Here is a 24,539-nt window from a genome sequence, read left to right as displayed (position 1 = left end):
GACATCACACATTATCAAAATCATTATCACCGCAAAGGATAGGTCTGTGTAAAGGAATGCACACTCCTTTGCAGCACTACTTTAAATAGCATTATTATCGATCATCTCACTTTCATATTAAACAAAAAGGAATACAAGATCTGGGGTAACAGCTGCTTTTCTGATTGCATGCATAATGACTTTACACAGAAACATACATTACACAGAAACATACATTACAGTTCTTAATAAACTGGCTTTAGTTGTAAAATATCTCTCAGGGCAAACACACCTGCTTCTGATGTGATTGTTGACTAGACGGGGAAGGGAAATGGTCAGATTTTATTAAAACATGCCCCCCCCACCCAATGAAAAGCAACCCGGATAGTTGTCCAAGCTAATTATCATATACTCAAGAACAGGAGTCCTGGTTGTCAAAGAATGGAAATGCATTATTTGGATCCTTTTTCTTCTCAATCCACACACACACACACATCCCGCGCCACCAAACACCCCCCCCATGTTTTGCGTCTGAATTCAAAGTGAAATTATCTCCTTAGCTTGCTTTTCACATCATAGGCAGCCTGGAAGTAAAGGGAGGGAAAGAAATCACACCATCCCAACTGGAAGAGCAGTAGGAAGGGGTTTCTTATGCACTTCAGTAAGAGAGATGGTGGGGAATATGCAAAGCCCACAACACCGGGAGGGACAGACAGGAGACTTCGTGAGCGCTCTCACCCCAAAGAACTTCCAACGCTGATCATAGAGCAGGAAAAGGAGGCGCCCTACTCACCAGGTGGGCCAAAGTACCCCCAGAAAACCAAAAAACCTCCCCTTTTTGCTTTCTTCACCCACCTGTAAGACACCTGTTTCCTGAAGGTTAAACTCTTCAGCTTCTCTTCCAGAGAGTCCTCCTTCTGACCGGTTAGTCCAGGCACCTCTGGGTCGGCCCCCGTGGCGGGAGCACTGCGAGGGTCCCCGCCGCCTTCGGCCCCACGGCACGTGCTGCCGCCGGGACCGCTGCCTCCTGCAGCCCCCTTCTCCTCCCCGGCTGCTGAAGCAGGGTTCATAGCGGTGCTGAAAGGACAGCAGCCCGGCGGAGAAAGAAAGCGCCGGGAACTAGCCCAGCAGATCGGCTTGAGCCGGGGACAGAGGCCGGGCGGCGGGCGGCTGCTGCCGTCGCAGCCAGAATGAAGCCCCTTCGACGAGCCGCCGGTCCAAGCGGCTGCAAATGGCAGCACCTTCCCGCAGCATCCATCGGCGGCTGCACTGGCTGCAGCGGGGCATTGTGGGAAACTCCCTACCTCCCACCCACCCACCCACCCCCTCTGGCCAATCAGAGCCTCCTCCCCTCTCGCTGCTCCTCCTGCCACGCCCTCTTTAAGAGGAGAGCAGCAGCAGCAGCAGCAGCTACACCTTTAGATCTGGCTAGAAGCCCCTCTGTGGGAAGTGAGACGGGAGCAGGAGAGGCCTCCCCTCCCTTGGTTTCTGCAGAAAGATGTGTATGAGAGTCCCACGTCTGTAGAGGGGACAAGTATAAGTTGCTTCAGCATATTAGCAGGGTCTAAAAAAAAGCAACTGTTGTTTTTTTTTTTAAAAAAATTGTAACTATCATTGTGGGACACAGGAAGGTGATTTGAAACTGTCCGAGCTAAAGAAAAATTAAGAAAAGGCGAGGAGGAAAAAAGTTCTGCTGAAGATTTTCCATCATTAGCTCATGATGAGGTTGGTGCGTGAGTTGGGTATCCTGTAAAGTAAACAAATAAAGCACATAAACAATTTTACTTTGCAAGGAAGACATTGGAGGAGTGAGAAGATAACACCTGCTTGCCAGTCTTCAACTAGCACCAAATCAAAATTTCTCCCTTCCCTTGTCTGGTGGGATAGTGGAATGGTGAAGGAACAGTCTAGCAGGATACAAGGAGCTGAGATGAAATCTACAAGCTCACCAGATGCACTTCTAACTTTTCCCAAGATATACTCTTCCCCTCGACAAATGCTTTCATTACAATAAAAACATGGATTCTGGCTAACAAATATAGATATTGGAGGTGTCGCTATAAATATTTCCTTCTCTTTGGTCTCTGTTCTCTTAATGGCTGTGCAGAACTTTGGATTTAGTTTCCAGTAGGTGCTTCAGAGCACATGGTTACAATGAAATATAGCACCTACCTGTTAGTTTCTAAGGTTGCCCGATTATTTTCCAGAATGAGTGGCTGTCCTCTGAAGTATCTGAATAATCCCAGGAAAAGACTCAGCTACTTTAAAGAGTTGTAGACAGGCCATATACTGCAAAGATCATTTTAGACAGTAAATCTGAAACACTGCAGAGATCTACTGGGCAGAATGAAGCAAATATATATATATATATATATATATATATATATATATATATATATATATATATATATATATATATATATATATATATATATATATATATATATATATATATATATATATATATATATATATATATATATATATATATATATATATATATATATATATATATATATATATATATATATATATATATATATATATATATATATATATATATATATCTCCTGCCTTCCATTTATAATGCAACAGGGCTATGGAACAGGATAGATTTATTTACTGTATTTGTTAAACTGAGGGAACTCAGAATATTTAGGCCTGAGCAAAAATACTGAAGAGGTTTTGCAGGATCCAGTCTGGGCCAGTCACTCTTCTGAGCTCTCATACTCTTCCTGGAGCCCACCCTCAGGCAACTTTTCTCAACTGGTATGTGTGTGACACACATTACGGTAGAGAGACTTTGCTTGAGGATGGACTCCAGCATTAGTCTGAAAGCTCAGAAGACTAAACCTCTGGTCCAGGTGACTGACATAGATTGGATCCTGCAACATTATCCTGGGACACGTATATTTGCTTTCATTCATGAAGAAGTTGTGATAACATTCTGGGCCCTTGAACAGGTGTCAAGCAGAAGGTCAAGATTTTGTATCATTTTAGAAAGCAAAACACAGATTAATGGGATTACATTACAAGACAACAAATTCAGATTGACTGTTACTGTAAAAAAATCAAAATAGCAAATCAATTTTAGAAACAATTACCCAGAGAGGTGCTGGGGTCCTCCTTTTCACTGAATGTAGTCAAGGCTGTAGTCAAGCTATCTGTCATGGAAGCTTTAATTTGGATTATTGCTCTAAGCAGGGATTTGACTCAGTGGTCTATTATTCTATTATTTTATTCAGATAGAGGAGTAATTTTACAAACAAGGCAAGTATACTAGATTCCATTACTTTTTATATGCCTATTCATTGCTAACCCATGCAATGTGGGGTTTGGTCCATGAATGTTTAGTGGGCACCAAAGAACAGTATCCTAAAATCTATTGCCTGTGCTGCATACACATTATAACCCAATCCAATATATAATAATATACTTTTTTATGTAAGTGATTTTTACCATCTTTCATTTATAAGATCTACTAGTTTGATGACCACAACTATAACTGCTATCCCATCATTCTGTGTATAAGATAGAAAGATCAAACTTCATGTTACAACTGTTATAAACAAAACTTGAGTACTACAACATTGGATCACCCGTATTGAATCAAACAGATCAAACCAAACTGAATTTGCCTAAAGACTTTATAAACCATGAGATGCTTTCTAGGGAAGAAGTTCTAAATGATGCATCTGGAGATTATTATGCTGTGAGTTACTCAATTGCCAACAGTTCCCCCTAAAAGAAGTTGAAAGACTTCCTTGCTCTTTTCAACTTTAAATGCACTTTAATGTCACTTTTGTTTTTACTTCACCATCACTTATTGTTTAAATTGTTGCCATTAACTGCTCCCATAACATTTGTAATGTTATGTTGTCCTAGAAAATCAGTATACTTCAGGGACAAGATATAAATACTTTAAATAAGAAGAAAGAAAAAGGGAGTGGATGAGTGGGTGGATAGGATTAAAAAAAGTAATAGTAAGGTTCTAGCAAAGTTAAAGGCTTTGATATTTCTCAGTAAATCAATCCGATAGAAAATGCAAACTAGCTTTGCCATGAACTTCTTTTTTAAAAAAAACTAAGTATTAATCTAGCATGCACGTTGAGTCATGTTCATTCATCTCTTTTTAGCCTTACTCATGTGAAAGTACATTTACAGGTCTCTGTGGTCATAATTCAGCATTTATTTGTGCATTAATTTCTATTTACCAATCCAAACTTTCTGTGTTCCTACAAAATCAAATGTCTACCCTGAAGAAATTTTATTTGATGCACAGATTTCAGAAACAGAGAGGCTGACTTAGCCCTCCCCATCCTGATGCTCTCCAAATGCAACCAGGTAGCAGAGAATTCTAGGAATTATCCCTGCAAATTAGGACAGCATATAATTAGTCATCAAGATGTTTAGACTGGATTTGGGATTTTGGTCCACCTATCGAGTCCTTCCCATGGACACGGGATAGGGAGATGTTGTTTAATAATAAAAAATTAAAAGTTAATTACAAGTAAAATATATAGAAACCCAGGCAGAGAGAGAATGAATATATACATCTCAATAGTGAAGCCCTCTAAAAAATGTCTCCAGCTCCCAATTTATTTCCAATGCAATGAAATGACAAAAGAAATTGTTCACTCAGGATTCTGTCTTGTCTCTCCAAAACCCAAACAGAACGGGACCAAATTTGGGGTGGCAGACAAAGCAGAAAAAGAGAGGCAAAATTTGAAGCAAAACTAGGTTAGATCAGGGCCTTCAGAAAAAAACATTATAGAGGAAGAATTGGTCCAATGCAGACTTAGGGGAGAGGCAGGAGGGCAGCAGCTCAGAAGGTTGCTAACTACTCCATTCTGAGCCCCCATTCATGTGACCCAGAGCTGAACCCATGAAGCTGACCCTATGTTTCTAATGAACACATCCACTCACAGAGATGTAACACACTACTTTGTTATGCAGAACACACAAACATCTCCTACAACCCCTGCAAATACAATGGCTGGAAAGCCTTGCAGAATTCACACTTAAGGGCCCATTTAAATATTTAAGGGCCCATTTAAAGCACACTAGTATTCCTGGAAATAAAGATGATGCTTTTATTTTACTTTATGACATTACTGGCTTCCTGTTTTTAAATTGAAACCCTTGTAGAAATGGAATCTGTGAACCTATTATAATCAACACATTTGGAAACCCCAGATGTAACTAATTGGGAACAATCATCTACATAGAGTTCAATTATGGCTATCTGAAAATATAAAAGCTGTATATCTGAACAATGGGATCCAGATAAGAGATGGTTTTAGGAGAGAAAAAAAAGTATTAATGTATAAACACAACTCATAATTGGCTTGTAATTAGCTTATGGAAATTGGCCAGAAGATGTGATGGTCACCACTTAAAATGTCTTTGAATCAATTTGTAGACTAGAGATGAATTAATTGCTACTAAGTAGAATACAGCTTGAATACTAAGTTCAGAAAATAAAGTTGTGGACTTCTGTTTACTTGTAGATATCCCAGATATATCTGTATGACTAAGGAGCGAAATAACATGCTGGGGTTTGGTGTAATTTAGGTTTTGGGTTTGCACATGTTGGTAGATGTAAACTGCATCTTTCCTTACCACAGCTGAGTAAAAAGCAGTTTTAAAATGCAAATGACTGAACAGGCTTCTCTTTTTCTTTAGGAAAATATTTATTTGCAAGAAAATAGATAAAGCATTACATAGTTGCATTTAGGTACCGGTACATATAAAAAGCATTTAGTTTGCAGTTTTATTTTAGACTTGTGTGCTTAATAAAAGTTTTTTTAAACAAAATTTCTTTGGCGCATATTTAGAAGTGCACATATATATATTGTAATAAAAACAGTATGGAACATATTAAACCACTGTTGTCTAAGGTATTGGCATTTTTTATTTTTACCTTATGCTTTTTATTAAATAACTACTGCATTTTAATTAGTCAGCTCCATGGGTAAAACATATTTGCATATTCACATAGCAGAAATAACTGAGATTTTTTTTTTGGACAGAAATATGTCAATATGGATGGCCGGTTTAACAGGTTTGGGCTTACATGATACAAATTACAGACATTATTATTAAGCAAGTACTTATAGTACATTTTTTGCTTGACAATAATCCTCAAGCTGACTTATAATAACAAATTAAAACTTAACTTATAATAAGATTCTCTAAAAGGCAGTAATAATTTATGAAAGTTCCAGGTAACTTTGACGTATATACTCCCTGATCGGGATGCAGAAAGACATCACGTGAGTCTAATTCTGCTGATTTTAGTAGGATTATGTGTTGCAATATATAAAATCATGATCTATATTTCAAGGATAAGAAAAGCCTGAATGTCAGTATTTTTATGAATGAAATAAATCCAGTCATGTTTCTCCTTTAAAGACACTGAATGTAATCATGTCATGGGCAACTGTGTCCCATTAACAATACATTTTCAGATTTTCAACCTAAAGTATAACATACACAAGAGAAACACATTTTAAGCAATGTATAAGAGCCACAGTTCATAAAATAGACGGGACCAAGTATCAGGACGATTTAAATTTTATAAAATATTTAGCCTTGAAAAAAGCAAATCAAGGTGGATATGTTTACCTAGCTAACTTTGAACTCAACACCTGAGAAAAGATGCTAAAATGGGCCACAAGATGCATTAATTTTTGCACAGAAAATTAAGGAGAATTAAATTGCACTTTCATTTCAACCAGCCTGTAAACTTTATATATGCCCCATCCATTGTAAAGTTGATATTCAATGTATTTATTCATTTAATTTTATCCTACTTTATTTGGCACAACTCAAGGTGGCAGACACGTATCTACTTTCCCTGGTGGGTTGGGTTGAGAGACAGCAAATGGCCCAAAGTCATCCAGCCAGCTTTCATGCCTAACGGTGAACTCACAATCTCCCAGTTTCTAATCCAGCATCTCAAACACTTTACCAAACTGATTCTAGCTTGTATTTTATTATGCATTTGTATTGTTTTCTTGTATTTATTGTATTGCCATGGAATTAGTGTGGCATGTTTTGCATTTCTTAATAGTGGCAGGATAATTGTCTCATTATCATTTCCTGCTGTCGTGAATGCTCAGTGCCTATTCTACAAACATGTAAGCATCAATTACCACACAGCCACTGACTCCCACATATTATCTACTTTATCTATCTTCCATATGTCATTTGTCCATATGCATCCTCAACATTTTGTTCACATTTAAATTGTAACAAGATTGGTGTTGTTTGGACGATTATGAAGAAAAAAGGATTCAGAAAATTATCTTCATAAACAATTAAATTACATTTAGCTAATGTGCATTTATTTATAAATACTGTCCTTAGACAGCTCCTCCCCATTCTTTTTTGAAGGAAAAAATCAGATTATGTTCTTTGGAAGAAAAAAAAAGCCATCTTCTTCACCATCTTTGACTTACGACCATAATTGAATCCAAAATTTCTGTCGTTAAGTGAGACATTTGTTAAGTGAATTTTGCCCCATTTTATGACCTTTCTTGCCACAATTCTTAAGTGAATCACTGCAGTTGTTAAGTTAGTAACACGGCTGTCAAGTGAATCTGGCTTCCCCATTGACTTTACTTGTCAGAAGGCCGCAAGACATGATCACATGACCCCAGAACTCTGCAACCGTCATCAATATGAGCCAGTTGCCATTTTGATCACATGACCATGGGTATTCTGCAACAGTTGTGTGAAAAAATGGTCATAAGACACTTTTTCCAATGCTGTTGTAACTTTGAATTGTCACTAAATGAATTGTTGTAAGTCGAGGACTACCTATACAGAAAAGAGGATGGAATTGGGGAAGAGATTTGAATAATATATGCCAGAAGAGGAAATGTTGGCCTGCAGAGTATAATTCTACAGTTCAAATAAGCTGCAACCACTCAAAACTCCAAATAGTGTTCTAAAGTCTGCAGATATCTCAACTTGTTATTGTGATTTTAAAATATGCAAAACTAAACAAAAAGAAAAGGATAGATTAGTCCACTGGGGATTGATGTCACAAAGAAGCTTCTCTTGCAACAACTGTGCTTATATATAAGGGAAGGCTCCCTAATAACATGTTACAAGTTTTCAACATAAACTAACATCTCTTATCGCTCAGTTGTTGTTGTTTTTTAATTATGTATATAAAGCTGGTTGATAAATTCTGTGTTCCTTCCAAGGCCTCATATTTTTTATGGAAGAAAAAAAAATGTTCTGCTACATGAGAACCAACAAGTCTGGGCTCCAAAGTGTGGGATTGAGATCTACAAGTCTTGGGTCAAAGGCTTGAGAGTGAGGGCAACAGACTAATTAACCAACATAACCAACTGGAGTACACAGGGTTTGAGTACACCTTCAAAATAACAATATAAAAAAAGCATTTCTTTTCAATTAGCGATTACAGAATTATTATTTTTGTCACAAAGTGAGAGAGAAGATACTAAAGATATACTTTTATACTGAGGGGAGGTGGACTGCACAATGGTCTTCTGGCGTTAGAGAACTTAATTTCATAGAAGCCAACCAACGCTAGCAATTAATATTAGTCATTCATTTTCTTGACAGTCAAACTATGAATAGATAGCACCCACTTCTCAAAATTGACAGTTTGGAGAAAAAGTCCTATTCTCAGATATTTCTTGAAAGACATTTCAAATTTGACATTCAACCCAGATTTATAAATCATGAACTGAATGTTTCTAGGTTTACAAGAAAAAGAGAAGCAAATTATCAGGTTATTATAGAATGGAAAACTATCAATTTGCACCAGTCAACATCTGATTCAGAAACATTAACTAGTTAAAATACTTTACATAATAAAAAAACAGTGAATACAATCAAAGCATATACACAGCAAAAGAAATCCAGGTCTACCTACTACTCAATTATTAAGAGCGTCACAATTCCATAATTGGTTTCCATAAATAGTTTAAAGTAACATTCTCTTAAAGTCCACCCACTAGCTACGTTATCTAAAATCTATTAGCTACATCTGGAATCAATGATCACATAATGAATAATACAGTGCAGTAAAATAAACATTGTTACCCAAATGTGATATTTGAAAAATCCCCCATTACAAAGTGATTTGGAGATATTATTTTTTGAACTCTAAGCATATAAATAATTGTTTGATGAAGGGTCCCATGCAACTGTATTTTACAGAGGTGCTGTTTTAACATATTCATACTAATAATTCCTTCTGAAAAGTTCTGATCGTTTAAGATTATAGAAACTGAGCTTGCTGAAACTGGAATTTTTGCTGGTATCACAACCAAAAGCCTATTTAAAAACAAGTACAACAAAGAGAACAAAACAATACATTAGGAAGTAGGGGGAAAAATCTTATTTAGATTAAATTTTTAAAGGTTTAATGCCTGGAGCCTAAAAGAAGTTTTGGAAGTTTTTCAAAGTCCACTGAGATCATTTGAAAGAACTTACAACATTGACTTGCCATTCCAGCTTCGATCATAGGGGAAAAAAAACTAATAAATACTATTTACAACAGAAAGATACAAGAGAGTATAAGATATAAGGGAATACAAGCAAACAGATTCTCATATCCATAAGAGAATCTGGTATATATTCTCCACAAGTAGGCTTAGTGAATATTTGGGGAATTGTAGCAAGGAGTCATCAGACTGGGAAAAATTAAGCTAATGTACTGAAAGATGACTCCAAGCCTTTTCAGTTTTTACAAAGATGTCACCATGGGAAGAAAGTAATTATGAAACTTCTCAGTATAGCAAGACCAAAATGTTTTGCTAGAACTAACCATTCTTGTCCATTGAGGTACAGCAAGGAACACGTCTACAGTCCAATTCTGCTAGCGAAGGTGGGGGGAAAGTTCCTTGGCTATGCTTCTACTTCACCATGATTATGGAAGCTCCAAAGGAGATTTTCACTGAGGGCAACACCCTATCACCGGTGGCATCAAAATAGTATCAACATAGTTCTTCCCACTATGAATATCATCTTAGATGTCAGGTATGACAATTACTACTTTTAAAAACACAGCAGGGCAAGAAAATAATTCAAAAGGTCTGCCTTTATCATATTTCCACATCAACATCCTCATCATGGATGTAGGAGTGAAATGGCAAGCTAAACAGGTAAAAATTAGGATTTTTGGAGAATAATCAATCAAAGCCACTTTCTCACATTAAAAAAATCAGACAAGTCCTCCATTCTCGCCATTGAGATTTACTGACAGTGATAAGTCTTTCCAATCTTTTGTTTGGAACAAAAATAAAGATGCAAGGGAGGAAATGTTCCTTTCTCCTAAGATGTAGCATTGACTCTTCTGTCAATTTCAACGATTTTTAGTGTTTCATTTGCATCCAGCTCTGAACTGATTCTATAAGCAAAGATGAAGAACAATTCAGGTTATTATACGAGTATAAATAAAACCAAGCAAAACAAAAATGACTACTTAGGTTTTATTAAATTGCTATTGTGAACATTTTAGCTTCACTTCAAAGTAGCAAGATATCAAGTGATATGAAGCTCAATTTTCCCATCCCCAAATCTTTAACTTTAAAATGGCAAAGTTTGAATTTGAGACCTGTCACATCCAGAGTGTGTTCTCTATCTGGAATTGTAACAATTTATTCTTTAAAAATGTTAAATTTATGTGCTTCCCATCTCACTATCCAAAGCGACACTGGATAGTTTCAATTCAACTGCAATCCTATCGACTTTTTCCTGGAAGCAAGTCCCACTGAGTTCCGTAGAAATTGCTTCTGAATAAACATGCACTAGATCGTGTGTTCATTTAATTGCTCAAAATCTCAATTTTGAATTAAGTAAAAAAAGTGTTTCCAATGAATCAGGCAGCATTTTTAAAATCTGAGTTCTTATAAAACTTGCAGATGGCAAGTGTCATTTTTAAAACTGCCATCTGTTGGCAAAAAAATGCTTTCTTTTCAAAAGTAATGCCTACTGTGGTATAAATTTTTTAGATGATATTGTGCACAGAAACCATACTTTTTGCCCTTTCACACAATCTTCTTCTGCAAATGTATATACATTCAATTGAATAACACTCGTACATTCAATAAATTAGTTTTGTGTGTGTGCATGTATGTATAGGTATAGGTATGTATGTATGTCAGTCCTTATTCTAGCACTGAGCTACAGCCACTCTGGAAAGAGAAAAGCCTCCTGCAGCAGTGGCTATCTAGAGGTTATTTTCCAAGCGCATAGGCTTTTTGTAGTATTCTTGGCAAGGAATATTTTCCAGGTACTGTTCATTCATCATGCTGACTGGCTCTATTATCTTTCCAATTACTCTGGCCATGGGTCGTTGTTTTTTTCTTGGAAGAAATGAGCAATCTAGAGTGGAACATAATGACCTTTTGAAATTTCCCAACACATCTGTAAACAGAGAAATTATGTGGACACATTGTATTTATATTTGTAAATCTGTATGAGAATAAATACCCTTACTGATTTCTAAATAAAGCCCAAAGTTTTTGCTGATGAAAAAGTCCAATAGGAAGAGTCAATGGAGAAATAATTATACAGCCAAATAAATAACATTCATGCGAGCCCTTAGTCATGGTCTATCTAAATAAGCCCTATATCATAGTGCATCCCTGAAATTTTCTTCTCCTTTAAAATTATTTGTCACCAAGCTGAACGGGAACTAGTAAAAAAAAAGGCAGGTTGATTTCTCTGCCACTCACTACAGCAGATATTTTTTTTGCCCAGTATCTTTCTTCAAAACCAAACACTTCCAATGGGCATTTTTAATTTTGCCAAATACTCACATGTGCTGTTGCAGCCCCACCAGCACTGACTTTTCTAGCCTTGTCTCATTGGCTATTGTGATCTCTGTAACCTGACTGGGTTGTGACTTGGACATGGGTTCCAAAGACAGGGCTTTGGAAGCATCCAGGTGCCTGTCCCAGCCATTGCTGTGGTCTGACAAGGGCTGTTCCTCCAGTGGATAAGGCCCCTCATAAGTCAGCAGGCTCCTTGATCTCACTGCAGAGAAAAACAAGGAAGAAATGGAGTAAACTAACAGCAAAACTAACACTTATGAAGACAAGAAATTTAATTGGGATTGATGGCATTCAACAGCTTTAATAGAGGAGAACATTTTGGCTACAGATGGTGGATTTCACTATAAAAAGCTGCCTTAGATAAATGGCCCATCTAAGTCCAAATATTAGATCCAAATATTATGTGGGACTTGATAGCAGAGTTGTTTTGTAGCCTTGCTCTCAGAGATCCTAGTCAAAAATAATAATCAGGTGTTGACTTCTGAATCTTCTGAAATATAAGGTTGACTCCTGCTCTAACATTTACATGTGTTATTTAATTTATACAAAGTTGCCTTTTCCTATTTTTTTCCAAAACTGGATGCCTTTCAAATGTGTTCAATATCAACTCCTAGATTTTGCTCCCAGTTATGCAGTTGAACATATCTGAAGGGCTTCAAGTTAAGAAATGATTGTCTATACTTAAGCAGAGGAAGACTCTTCCCCTTTTTCCAAATGGTAAACATTTTAAATTAAACAAAATAGGTTATATGCATGTAAGGTATCTCAAAATTGAGAACTAGAATTCTTTCCAAAACTAGAACTCTTTCCAACTGGGCCATCTCATTGACCTGTTTCCAGTCTTTAAACCTCCCATCCCAAGACGTTGATTGTTTCTGATAAAGCAGGGCTTTTTCTCTCATAGAACGCTCAGAACGGAGTTCCGGCATCTTTTTTGAATGGAACCTTGTAGTGTAGGCAAGGCGGGTTGTATGACATGTGTGAGTTCCGGCACCTTTTTCTTTTACAAAAAAAGCACTGTGATAAAGCAACCTAATTCTGATACTTGCAACATATGTAAGGAAAGCTCAAAACTACCAGAAGTGAATGTGTAAAAGAATGGAGTGACTACAGCGAAGAACATATACCTGATAAATTAAAGATCAACCTCTTGAACAGGTGATGGACAACCTATAGCTTTTAGATCATACAAAACCCAAATCCCTCCTTTTAGTCTCCAAGAGTTGCAGTGCTTTACTTACACACACACACACACACACACACACACAAACATACGCATACACATACACACATACACACACTCCAGAGATCCCAGTGATGTATCTAAATCATTACTCCCATCCATTATCTTGGCTAATAAAAAAGGTATGGCCACTAGTAGCTTCTCATCCCTGTTTCAAAGGTTCTACATTAGATATTTTCAGATTACGCAGTTCCCCATAAATCCTTCTACTATACCAACACACCAATAAAATAGAGTTCACTTGCATACCTGCATCTTGATTTACCAGTCAACATAAGTGACTGGTAGATATCTAGGCAGATATAATCATGTGCACCTGTCCTACAATAAAGAAGCTTTTTTTCAGACTAGGTCCCAGATGCTGTTTGTTATAGCTCTGTAGGGCTACTATAGAAGACACAGCAAGGGAGTAATAGTGGTCCACGTCTTCTCTATCTACATGTGGAAAAAAATGTCCTACATCAACGCTTAGATATGTAACATGTGATAGTCTCACATGTGATATCTTATTATCATGGAATTACTTTCACTTTTGAGCCTCTTATCTGTATTATAGTTTGTACCAATGACAATAAAAAGAACAGGTACTCCCCTAGTCCAATAACTGCAGAAGGGAGGATATGTTATACATGCTAAGAACAAAGTCTTAATTAGGATAACTTTGGTAGTTAGTCAACTTACCTATCCCTATGCTATCTGGTAAATTCGCAAGATTTGTTTTTCTCGCCATGCACATGTATACATAACCCGAACTAGACTGTTGTTCCTCTGTGTCATATAATATAGGTGGGTATATGCATAATTCTGTATTTATTTATTTATTTATTTTTGTCTTATTTGTGCAGTGATTAAATCGGAGGTGGTGGCCCTTTGAGAGCTGTATGCTCCGAAATTTCATATTAATGTACGCTGATTAGTGTGCATTCAAAGTGACAATAAAGTTATTATTTTGTTCTGTTCTGTTCTGTTCTATACTAAAGTGGGCTGTGATCAAGAGACTCACAATATGTGCCATCAAACCATCTCCAGGTGTCATGTTATCTACTTCTCCCATATTCTGAAAAAGTATAAAAACTGACAAGAGACCACAGACATTATGAACCTCAGCACAGACTGAAGACTTGGGAAAGCGCTAAGAATCAGCCAGGTGGTGCCAGTGAATCTCTCCTTTGTAATTTCAGGATTTCCTGAGTAGCTGAAAGGACTGGCATATTATCTTTTTCCTTCTGTAAACTCTCTGAATCTATATTCAGTAAAATATGGTGTGAGCTATTGTCTCTGATTCTAGAACCTATTGCTTATTGGTTGGTCACTGGTGTCAACACAAGCTCCCAGCATTCCTGACTATTGGTTATACTAACAGTGGGGGGGACTACAGTTATAGTTTAAAAATTTCTAAGTACCTACACTGAGAAAAGAGGCTTTACAAACTGAGAACATTAAAAACTCCTGATTTTGCACTCACCTATTGATGCTGTATATGACTCTGGTGTAGAATGCTGGGTTGGCAGCACAGCTTTTGTGATGGAGGAATGAGGCCCAAAGCTCTGTGAAAAGCTGCCCAAAATAATTGCAAAGCATAATACTACAACCTGGGGGGAGGGGGGGAGAAAGCACACATTTTATTATACGTAATAAAATTAAAGTCTTGTCATTAAAAGTTAAATATAAATGCAATGCAATGCAATGCAATACAAAATACAAGTTAAGTACAAAGCCAACAAAAACTATGCTCCAGAAGTTCTTTCTTCTCTTCTCCTGCTTAGTTGAAATAATTCTGATTGTAGAAACCTAGGTGCAATACCGATTTAGCTTGATAGTTAGACCTCAACTTATCACTCTTTGTTTAATATTGGTTCAAAGTTACAACAGCCTCAGAAAAAAGTGACTTATGACCTGTCCTTGAAATTATGATCATTGCACCACCACCCCTCAATCACATGATCACAATCCAGGTGCTTAGCAAATAGATTGCATTTACAATGGTTGTAGCATGATCACAATTGCTGACCTTCTCAGGCAGCTTTCCACAGACAAAATTAATTGGGGAAGCCACGTTTGCTTAACGACCATGTGATTCAATTAATGACCATGTGATTTACTTAACAATCATAGTAAAAATGTTTGTGAAATCAAGTGGGTCACATAATGACTTGCTTAATGATTGCATTGCTTTGAGACTGAAATTCTAGTCCTAATTGTACTATCTGTACTAGAAACACATCTTTTTTTAGCATGGCGATTCTAGAAGCTTTGGGACCATTCTACTCAGTTGAGATATTATTAAAAACAAGTATCAGATATTTTTATTGGCTTTATATTACCACCCCTCCCATTTCACCTGCTGCTTGTGTGTTCCAGTATGTTTAGAAAGGAACTTAACTGGATCTACTGGAAGCATAAACGCTCCACAAGGAAAAATAATAATCTGACAAGAAAGGATCTTGAATGGGTAGATAAACCATAACTATATTCTCAGTTTTTAATCCAACAAAAACCCACCTGTTCAATTTTCATCTAATTAGTAAAACTAGCCTGTAGGCAGATAGTACAGATTTACTGGGATAATAGAACTTCCAACTAATGGAACTGCTTCCTCCCCAAAACATCAGAACATCAGGAAGATACGTTTGCAGGCTAACATTCTTTTTAATTATTTTTTCTTATGAGGGGTAACATTGACATTCAAATTAGAATATTAATTTTAAGAAATTTCTTTAAGAAGGAATTTTACTTCTGGGAAAGGGAAATGCATATAGGGAATAATTATTTTGGTGCAAATAAGGGACTAAACAGGGGAAGAAATATATGATATCTGTGCTGCTAGCTACCATAATGACTGTATTATTTCAATCTATCTCATGGTCTCTTAACTTCCACTTCACCATTAGCATCTCTGCCTAATATTATCTCTATAACCAAACTGAATGCTACATGAAACAACCACTTCAACCTAATGCTACGTATAATGAAACCCACTGCAGAACTTGGCCATTACCATCAGAGCAAACTCATTATGTCACCTTTATACAGTTATAAACAAAATAAAGGAAGACAGTCTAATTAAAATCAAAGCCTTGTAGGGGCAATAAGAATTTAAACAATTGCCCCCATCAAGATCTCAATGTAGATCTTGTCTTCCCGTACCTGGTATTTACTTGGTTGGGGCCACATCTTATTTGGTCTGTAATCAAAGCCAATCTGGTATATTGTTTCAAACACAGATTTGAACCCTCAGCCACAGAGGCTTACAGAGTAACTTGGGACTAGTCACTATGACTCAGCCCAAGCTTGTTGATGGAAGAAAAAAAATGAAAGAGAAAGTGTTCTATACTCTGCTGGAAGCAGAAAGATGACTATAAAAGGAACAAATAAAGCAGTGTGACACAAAGAGCAAAATGTGGATACCTGGACACTTATTCCTCATACCTTGACAGCATAAGATGCATAGAAACACCAAAGAAAGTCCTAAGAGACCATCAGGGTTCAAAAGCTGCTTACCATGAGACATGTCCCTGTTTGTGTACTAGCAGCTTTACAGGAGCGTGACACTTTGCCAGCTACCATGGTTTGGAGCCTCTGTAATTGCTGCAGGAGTGTTCTGAAAGATACAGGAGCAGGAATCACTACATAGGTCAGTTAAGAACATAAAAGCCCTGATGGATCAGATTACAGGCTCATTTAGTCCAATCTTCTTTTCCCACAGTGGTCAATCAAAGGTCACTGTGAAATCTGCAAGGAGAATATATGAAAACGCACAGACACCCTGACTACTAGCAGCCTTATCTTACATGAAACTGTCTAATCCCTAATTCTACCCAAGTTGAGAACCATCAGTACAGCTTGTGATAGCAAATTCTACAGTATTAACTCTGCATGGTGTGAAGAATGGGCTTTCACACATCCTTTCAATTTTTCTGCCCTTATGGTTTCTCAGATGTATTGGATATTTTAAGATTTTAATACTTCAAGACCTATCAGGAAGAATACACCCACATAGAATAAACCCCACAAGAAGAAACAAAATATTAATTTTCTTTTCTTTGAGATTGCTCAATAGATGCAGTTTGATCCAGCTTTTTACCAAATGAAGTTCTAGAGGAGCCTTTCCCAACACTATCTTTGAGACATGCAACACATCTGTTAAACTTCAGTTAATCCTGTGAACTATGGCTTTAACATTATGGGAGCTGAAGTCCAGGGCTCACTGCACCTAGGGCTCATCCAGATTTTTGCAATCCTGATCTGATAGCCATGATTCAACACATTTGCGAGAATACCATTTTGAGGAAGAATAGATTAGCATTGTTAACAAGGAACAATATTACATGTTTAAGTCCCAAAGAATAGCGATTGTCTATACTTTATGGCTATTGTATATACTCCCAATTCTGGGAGTTCTTTTCTCATTTACCTTTTTTCCCTTCAAAAGTAAAGCATAATTGCGTTAATCTATCAATATCTACCTTTCTCCAGCTACCAAATCTCTTTCCGATTTGGAAATTTATATCAAACTATTTAACCTGAAAGAAGCCTTCCAGGCAGAAATCTGGCTGGTTACCATATTCTGTTCTTTGTTAAAGCTGCCAATGCCTAGGGCCTATCTGCATACAAAGCAGGTGTTCTGGCACTGAGTTGTCGTCCTTCCGTTCCATAGGAGATTCAACACAAAATCATTGAATTATACTTGCATAGCTTGAGAGTATTTGGTTATGTGCTACTTAATGATTGCTTTCTCCCTCCAATCTCAGATGCCAAACCCAGAGCAAAAGGGAAATGTCAATGGAAAACCAGCTTACAAAAAAAGGAGTACATCCTACTCTTCAGTTTGCCAAAATCCCTTTCCATATCACAGCAGCTGAAAAAGGTATAGGAATCTGAATTTGCTATGGTAACGCAGAGGTCTGTCTCCAAGTGCAAAACGTATACGTGGAGACCCTTAACTCTGGTTCACCTAAGAAATGAATGTGTACTTTTATTTAAATCCTTTTTTTTTCTTTAAACAGCCATAGCTGCCCACTGCTATTTAAACCATGCCAGATTCATTACCTTAATCCGTTATTGCACAGGAAGCTGACAAAGCTGACCAAATATACAATCAGTAACGGAATGTGAGCCTCCTGAAGGATTTTGCTTAAACTTGTCATTTCATGTGTCAAAAAATGCTAAGTGCCTTTCTTGCTGCTGATGCCTGACTATCTGAAGCTACACTTGACAGCCCACGCTGTGAGAAGCAGTAGGCACAGACAGCTTTTCCCAGTTTTCAGATGCTTGCGAGATTTATTTACTGCAGTGTTTCTATGTCACGTTCTGTCTTTCATACAGTATGAAAAACAGTTTAATGAAATCATCTACACAAAATATACAGGCACCAACAAATCATTTCCAAACTCCACAGAGGAGCTATCAAAGGAGTAAGAGGACATTCTGCTATCAAAGGAGTAGATATTCTGGGGGATCCTTCTCCGTATCTCACAGAACTACAAATCCCACCCACATCAATAAAACCACTGATTCTCTGCTTCTTCCAGCTCAACCAGGTAGTCCTCAACTTATAACCATTCCTTTAGTGACCATTCTAAATTACGATGGTACTAAAAAAAACCTTATGACCAGTTTTCACACTTACAACTGTTGCAACAACCTCACAGTCACGTGATCAAAATTTGGGCCCTTGGCAACTGGCATCCATTTTGGACACTTGCAGTGTCCCAGGGTCAAGCGATCCACATTTGTAACTTTCCCAGCTGGCTTCCAAAAAGCCAAGTCAATGGGGGAAGCCAGACTCGCTTAACAACTGCATGATTCACTTAACAACTGCAATGATTCACTTAACAACTGTGGCAAAAAACCACAACACATAAAATGGGACACAAGTCACTTAACAGCTGTCTTGCTTAGCAATAGAAATTTTAGGCTGAATTGCAGTTGTCAGCTAAACACTACCTGTAATTTGGCTCACATAAAAATAGTAGTACAGTGAGGGAATTTTAGATCCTGGTTCTAAAGGATGCTGTGATAACTAATGTCACGGGACTGATTTCACATCCCATTTTTGATGTGTCATCTGGGCCTTTTTTAGAAATTCAGATCTATTGACACATTTATATAAAAATAATTTAGCTGACTGGTGTCCTGGCCATTCCAATTTTGTTCAGTTCAAAATATAGTAGGGAAAGAAAGAAAGTTTGTTTTTCTACTTGGATTGCATATTTTACCTGTTTGTATTCTCCAGAACTTCTACTTTCTTGCGAAGCTCACTGTTCTCAGTTGAGCAGGACTCAACCCTTGGAAATCAATGAAAATTAAAGGCTTAAAGATCTGCATTTGGTTAACCAACAATATGAGATCTACTCTCTGAACTGCCTTTAAGAGTAAATAAGAATTTGCCATGAGATTTACATTACTCGCCTTTGATTTTATAACCAAGAATAGTTTGCGCTACAGACAAACCCTATGTTTAGGAAGGATGATGAAACTCTTAGGATATTGAGAAATAAATGAAATAGTTTTCTTTTACCAGCACATTCTGCCCCAAGTTTTATTCTCAGCCTGGGTATATTAGATCGGAGGTCCCCAACCTTTTGGGCACCAGGGAAAAGTTCCATGGAAGATGTTTTTCCGCAGACTGGAGGGTGCGTGGCTTTGTATGCTGCCTGCATCCTGCGGATGCGGCTTTGCTTGTTTGTGCGGACCTGTTGCTGGCATGCCGTGACCAGACCACGGCCTGGGGGTTGGGGACCCTGTATTAGACCATGGCTGTTATACTATTATTATTCCAATGTCTTTATATATTTATTATGCATAGTCTGTTCCTTAAGCCGTCAACAGTTTGGTTCCCCCCTCTTAGTAGCCACTAGGGGGCATAGAAAGCACGTGTTCTTCGAAATTTTGGAGGCCATAGTGTTTCCCTTCAACACAGCAAGGCAACTTCTCAAGAGCTGGATCTCTTTAAATTGAATAAGGCCATTGGCCCATCTATCTTCCTCCCTTGAACAGCTTGCTTTCTAAAGAGAATTCTTGATCATAGAGATCGGATATTAGACCTGGACTTCCTGCAAATAAACACCTCTTACAATTGGTCTCTAAGCTTCCGTTTTGTCAAGCTTTTTAGATGTTTGATCAAATGGAATCTTCTGCTCACCTCTTCTCCAAGGTGTCCATGTATTCTTTCTTTTTCCGCCTGCTTTCTTGGGCAGAAATCTAGAAGAGAAAATAGCAGACCAAATCAAACCAACAGGGGAAAAAAAAAACTATGGTTACTCAGTAACAGAAAACAAAAATCCCGTTAAACCGTGTTCCCTTTGGAGGTTAATCTTAGGACAGATAGGCAGTTAAAATATTTTTAATTCAGCTGCAGGCAAACTTGGAGGCAGGGAACAGCAAGCACAGACACGATTTACACCCACGGAAAGACAGCAAAGAAGTGGATGGCTGTTAAAGAGTGGAAAATTCAAAGAGGGACTAGTCCAGGGGTAGGCAACCTCGGCTCTTTTATGACTCATGGACTTCAACTCTCAGAATTCCTGAGCCAGCCAAGCTGGCTCAGGAATTCTGGGAGTTGAAGTCCATGAGTCATAAAAGAGCCGAGGTTGCCTACCCCTGGACTAGGATCATCTTTCCTACTTGCTGGAAAGATTGAAAGATGGAAAAAAGCGTTGGGGGAACAGATTGTAGGAACAGATGTGTAAGAAACCAAATTACCTTGTTCTTGATCTTTCTACGGATTTTCTTCAGTGCTTTCTCTTCTGATTTAGTGAGGGGAAGTTTTGTAGGGATGGGATATCCTTCTGCTATCAAAGTCCTTTTCTCCTCCTCTGTTAAAATTAGGGGACCTGTGCCCTGCAGTTTCTTTGGCAAGAGGGTGAGTTGGGGAGAAGGGAAAAGAAGGCACTGGTAAGCATGGGTAACACTGTTTTAAATATTAAGTTTGTGATCATGACACCAAACAAAAATATTAGAATTAAATACGCAAGCAAGCAGGAACATCTATTCTCCAAAGGAGTACAGACAGACCTGGTTGAAAAGGACCAATTAATAGATTAAATTTATATAATAGAAAATTCAAGAATTTAATTCTGCACTAAAATATTTGCTTGAGGGAATAAAGCTTACTTATTTTGCTTTTTAAGTTTCTAGAAGTATTTATATTAGAAATGTTTTTTTAAATTAACGTTCCAATTCATTAAGGCATTTCTTAATCAATTGGCATGTTTTTTAATTATTTAGGCTGTTAGTCAGCTAAATATTGTAGTAAAACACTGGGGAGAGAGGATATGTGTATATTCATACAAACATAAATATCCATAATGGAAAGAGGCAGAGCTGTAGGATTAATTAATTGGCTGGCCAGCAGAACAATATTTGCATATTTTTATATACAGGTAGTCCTCGACTTATGACTGTAATGGAGACCGGAATTTCCATTGTAAGTCATGACAGTCGTAGGTCCAGGCACCCACATGAACAATCCAGTTTTACAAAAATAAATTTTTGCAGAGTTCCTAAAGTGAACATGTTGGTTATAAAGCGAGTCCATTCATTCCTTTGGGAGTTTTTATTTTTTTTGCTGGAAACTGGCTGAAAAGGTTTGAAATCAGCAAAAAAAAAGAGTAAATAGTAGATACATGACTACGGGATGTTGCAACCAGCCAAAAAGTAAACCATTTGCCAAGTGCCCAAAACGGCAGTTTGGCGGGTCGAATCCCGAGTGCCGCGTAACAGAGTGAGCGCCTGTTACTCATCCCAGCTTCTGCCCACCTAGCAGTTCGAAAGCACGTAAAAATGCAAGTAGAAAAATAGGGACCACTACGGTGGGAAGGTAACAGCATTCCGTGCGCCTTTGGCGTCCAGTCATGCCGGCCCCATGACCACGGAGACGTCCTCGGACAAGCGCTGGCTCTTCGGCTTTGAAACGGAGATGAGCACCGGCCCCTAGAGTCGGAAACGACTAGCACGCATGTGCGGGGGAAACTTTACTTTACCTTTTTAACCATGGGGACAGGGTGCCATTGTCAGAACTCTGAACAGGTTGTGTCTTTTGCAGGATCTGTCCTAACTCTGACTGGTTGCTACATAACTGGCTATTAAGCGAGGAGTGCCTATAAACAAATGGGAATGGCGATGGATTAAATGCCTGGAGCATTCTAACTACACATTCTGAGGGCAGCCTTATGTTAGTGCATTCTTCAACCAAGCAATATCCAGATCCCCTTAATTACTGTTCTTCATCTGTTGAGCTGTAACAATATTCGGAAGTATAAAAAAATAAGCATTTGCTAAATGGGACAAATCATAATTTCTGTTACAAATGTTTTAATATCAATCAAAGTTCCTAGATAATTCAAACAAAATGCAATACTTAAAAGAAAAAGGCAGAAGCCACTGTCTCTTACATGTGGTGCCGTTAAGAGAGGTGAATTGGTGAGGGCGGAAGCTGTGCGTGAAGTCACTTTAACAGTGGCCTGCAAGTGGGTGGGACTTGATGGTGGGAGGGACCGGCTTGGGCTTTGTCCACCCTCAGAATCACTGCCATGGCTGCTGGGGGGTGTTGGAGGCATATGTAGAGTATCCACCACTGCAGGAGAAAAACAAGAGGAGGAAGAATAAACTAGAACATTTTGTTTTAAAATATTAGAAAAAGAATAGTCCTGGTTAGATGCTATGACTCAAAAATCATGAGTAATGTTTAGGAATGCAAATTCTCTCTTCCATTTTATCTCACTCATGTGATTGAGTCTGAAAAATACATAGTCTTGTATCAATAAACATGTTCTTTGAGGGATTTGCAAGCCTCAGAGTTCTGCTTTATTTGTCTGTATTGATCGGAACCATGACATTTATTTTGTAAATCATAAACTTCCTGAATCCCCGAACTAGGAAAGTATGGGCTAAGGGTAGCTGATAGATCCCAATCAGGTTATGAATGCATACCCTAGCTTGTACATGAGCTTTAAATCATGATTTCCAAGGGCAGGCTTGATAGAAAAATAGCTGAATCAAATAATAACTTTCTCAAGCAAGAATATGAAAGGAAGGGTGAATAAATTAGTTACACCTGAACTAAAGACTATGTCTAAAGTTTAACAACAAAAACATAAAATCCAAGATTCAAACTCAAAATGTGAAAATAAGCAAACCTAGCATCTCTATAATAAAGTAATTATATTATAATGTAAAATAGTATGCTTCTTCACATTCCAAACTGGAATGATACTATTAAGATCTATCTGTCTGTCTGTCCATCTGTCTATTTATCTACCTGTCTTCCAGAAAAATTCATTTCCATATTGTTGCCAAGAAAACCACGTTTTCAATTATCAGATGAATAGTCTTTTAACTTTTCATTCATTTATTTGTTTGTTCATTCATTTTCTCAAATTTATATAGCTGTCCATGTCTCAGAGAAGTGCTCAAGGCAGTATATCACAAAGTACTATTGCATAGCTAGAGAATCATTGTGAAAACTCAATTCCAATGAATTATCTATTGAAAAAGGAATCCTAACAACACTGTGAAAACCAGATTTCTGTGTTTGCATTTTTAGTAATCAATAGAACATTCAGCCATAGACAAAGGAACCAATATTCTTAACTTCTAAGAAAAGCTTAACAAAAAAGAGCAGACCACCATAGGCCAATCATCCTTTCCCAATTTTAGCTTACTATCCTGGTTTGTTAGCTGATATTAAGGAAAAATTTCCTGGTTCAAATTAACAGTAAACTTTGGTTTAATGCAAACATGGATGAAGGAAAAGGAAAAAGGGAAGAACTGGAGGTTAGACATTTCTGCATGACTCTCATCTGCAACTCCAAGATTTATAAACAAATGTCCATGTGCAGAGATCATGAAGACACAGAATTGTTAAGATAGCAGCCAGAACTATGCAATCAATGTCACCCCCTTATTTTATGTATGTTGTGACACAGGTTAAAAAAAAGGCAGTGCTTCAGTTGGGTGGTTTAACCCCTTCTATGTAGACACACTTGGATAAAACAGATTGGAATTGTTAGTACCTGCCAAGACCAACAGCTTAGGAAAAGGCGCACTGATAAAGCCTGAGCATCCTTTAGCAGTTTTCTCATTGTAATTGAGTGGCTCAGAGGAAAAGTATAGCATCTTACTCATTGCATTCTTCTTTTGGACAATGGCTATGAGCAGACAGGACACGTTTCTTGCTAGGGGCACCCTAAAACCTTTAACTATCTCCTGCTCCTCTCTCCACCCTCCTTTTTTAGCTAAAACAACAGTTTCTTTGAGGCACAGTTTTTCCGAGTGTCTATTGAATAATTCTATACCACACAGATTCCTGATCAAAAGTAATGTTCTTTCTTGCCAATCATTGTACAGAAGGAACTCTATGCTACATAACAAACCTTCCTTGGATGAAAGGTTCAAAAATTGATCCACTTCATGTGGCTCCAGTTTAATCTCAGGAAGAATTTTGTGACTCTCTGATTTAGTCTGGGGAAAAAAAGAAATTCAAAAAGAAACAT

At 37.6% G+C, this 24,539-nt stretch overlaps 2 protein-coding genes across 3 annotated transcripts in view; both read right to left on the bottom strand.

The window, feature by feature from the left end:
- The window catches only part of DGKI (diacylglycerol kinase iota), a gene marked incomplete at both ends in the record, with an annotated part of 261,813 nt that extends 260,764 nt beyond the window's left edge, over positions 1–1,049 (bottom strand). Inside the window, one exon of the mRNA XM_081330760.1 lies at positions 835–1,049. Within this exon, the coding sequence (XP_081186886.1) occupies positions 835–1,049 (215 nt within the window). The remainder of the gene's footprint in view (positions 1–834) is intronic.
- Positions 1,050–5,664: 4,615 nt separating this feature from the next.
- CREB3L2 (cAMP responsive element binding protein 3 like 2) overlaps positions 5,665–24,539 on the bottom strand; it is a 72,258-nt gene continuing 53,383 nt past the window's right edge. For both annotated transcript variants that reach the window (XM_081330214.1, XM_081330215.1), the window contains exons 4-12: positions 24,420–24,507; positions 22,440–22,621; positions 20,749–20,895; positions 20,189–20,247; positions 19,263–19,331; positions 16,546–16,645; positions 14,510–14,636; positions 11,787–12,003; positions 5,665–10,372 (exon numbers count right to left, since the gene is read on the bottom strand). In XM_081330214.1, coding sequence (XP_081186340.1) covers positions 10,297–10,372; positions 11,787–12,003; positions 14,510–14,636; positions 16,546–16,645; positions 19,263–19,331; positions 20,189–20,247; positions 20,749–20,895; positions 22,440–22,621; positions 24,420–24,507 — 1,065 coding nt within the window. In that variant the 3' untranslated portion in view covers positions 5,665–10,296. The remainder of the gene's footprint in view (positions 10,373–11,786; positions 12,004–14,509; positions 14,637–16,545; positions 16,646–19,262; positions 19,332–20,188; positions 20,248–20,748; positions 20,896–22,439; positions 22,622–24,419; positions 24,508–24,539) is intronic.

The sequence above is a fragment of the Vipera berus genome (genome assembly GCF_964194415.1).
Source record: "Vipera berus genome assembly, chromosome: 6".
NCBI classification, from domain to species: Eukaryota; Metazoa; Chordata; class Lepidosauria; order Squamata; family Viperidae; genus Vipera; species Vipera berus.
Note: the sequence above shows the minus strand (reverse complement) of the source record. Positions and strands in the feature narration are given on the sequence as shown.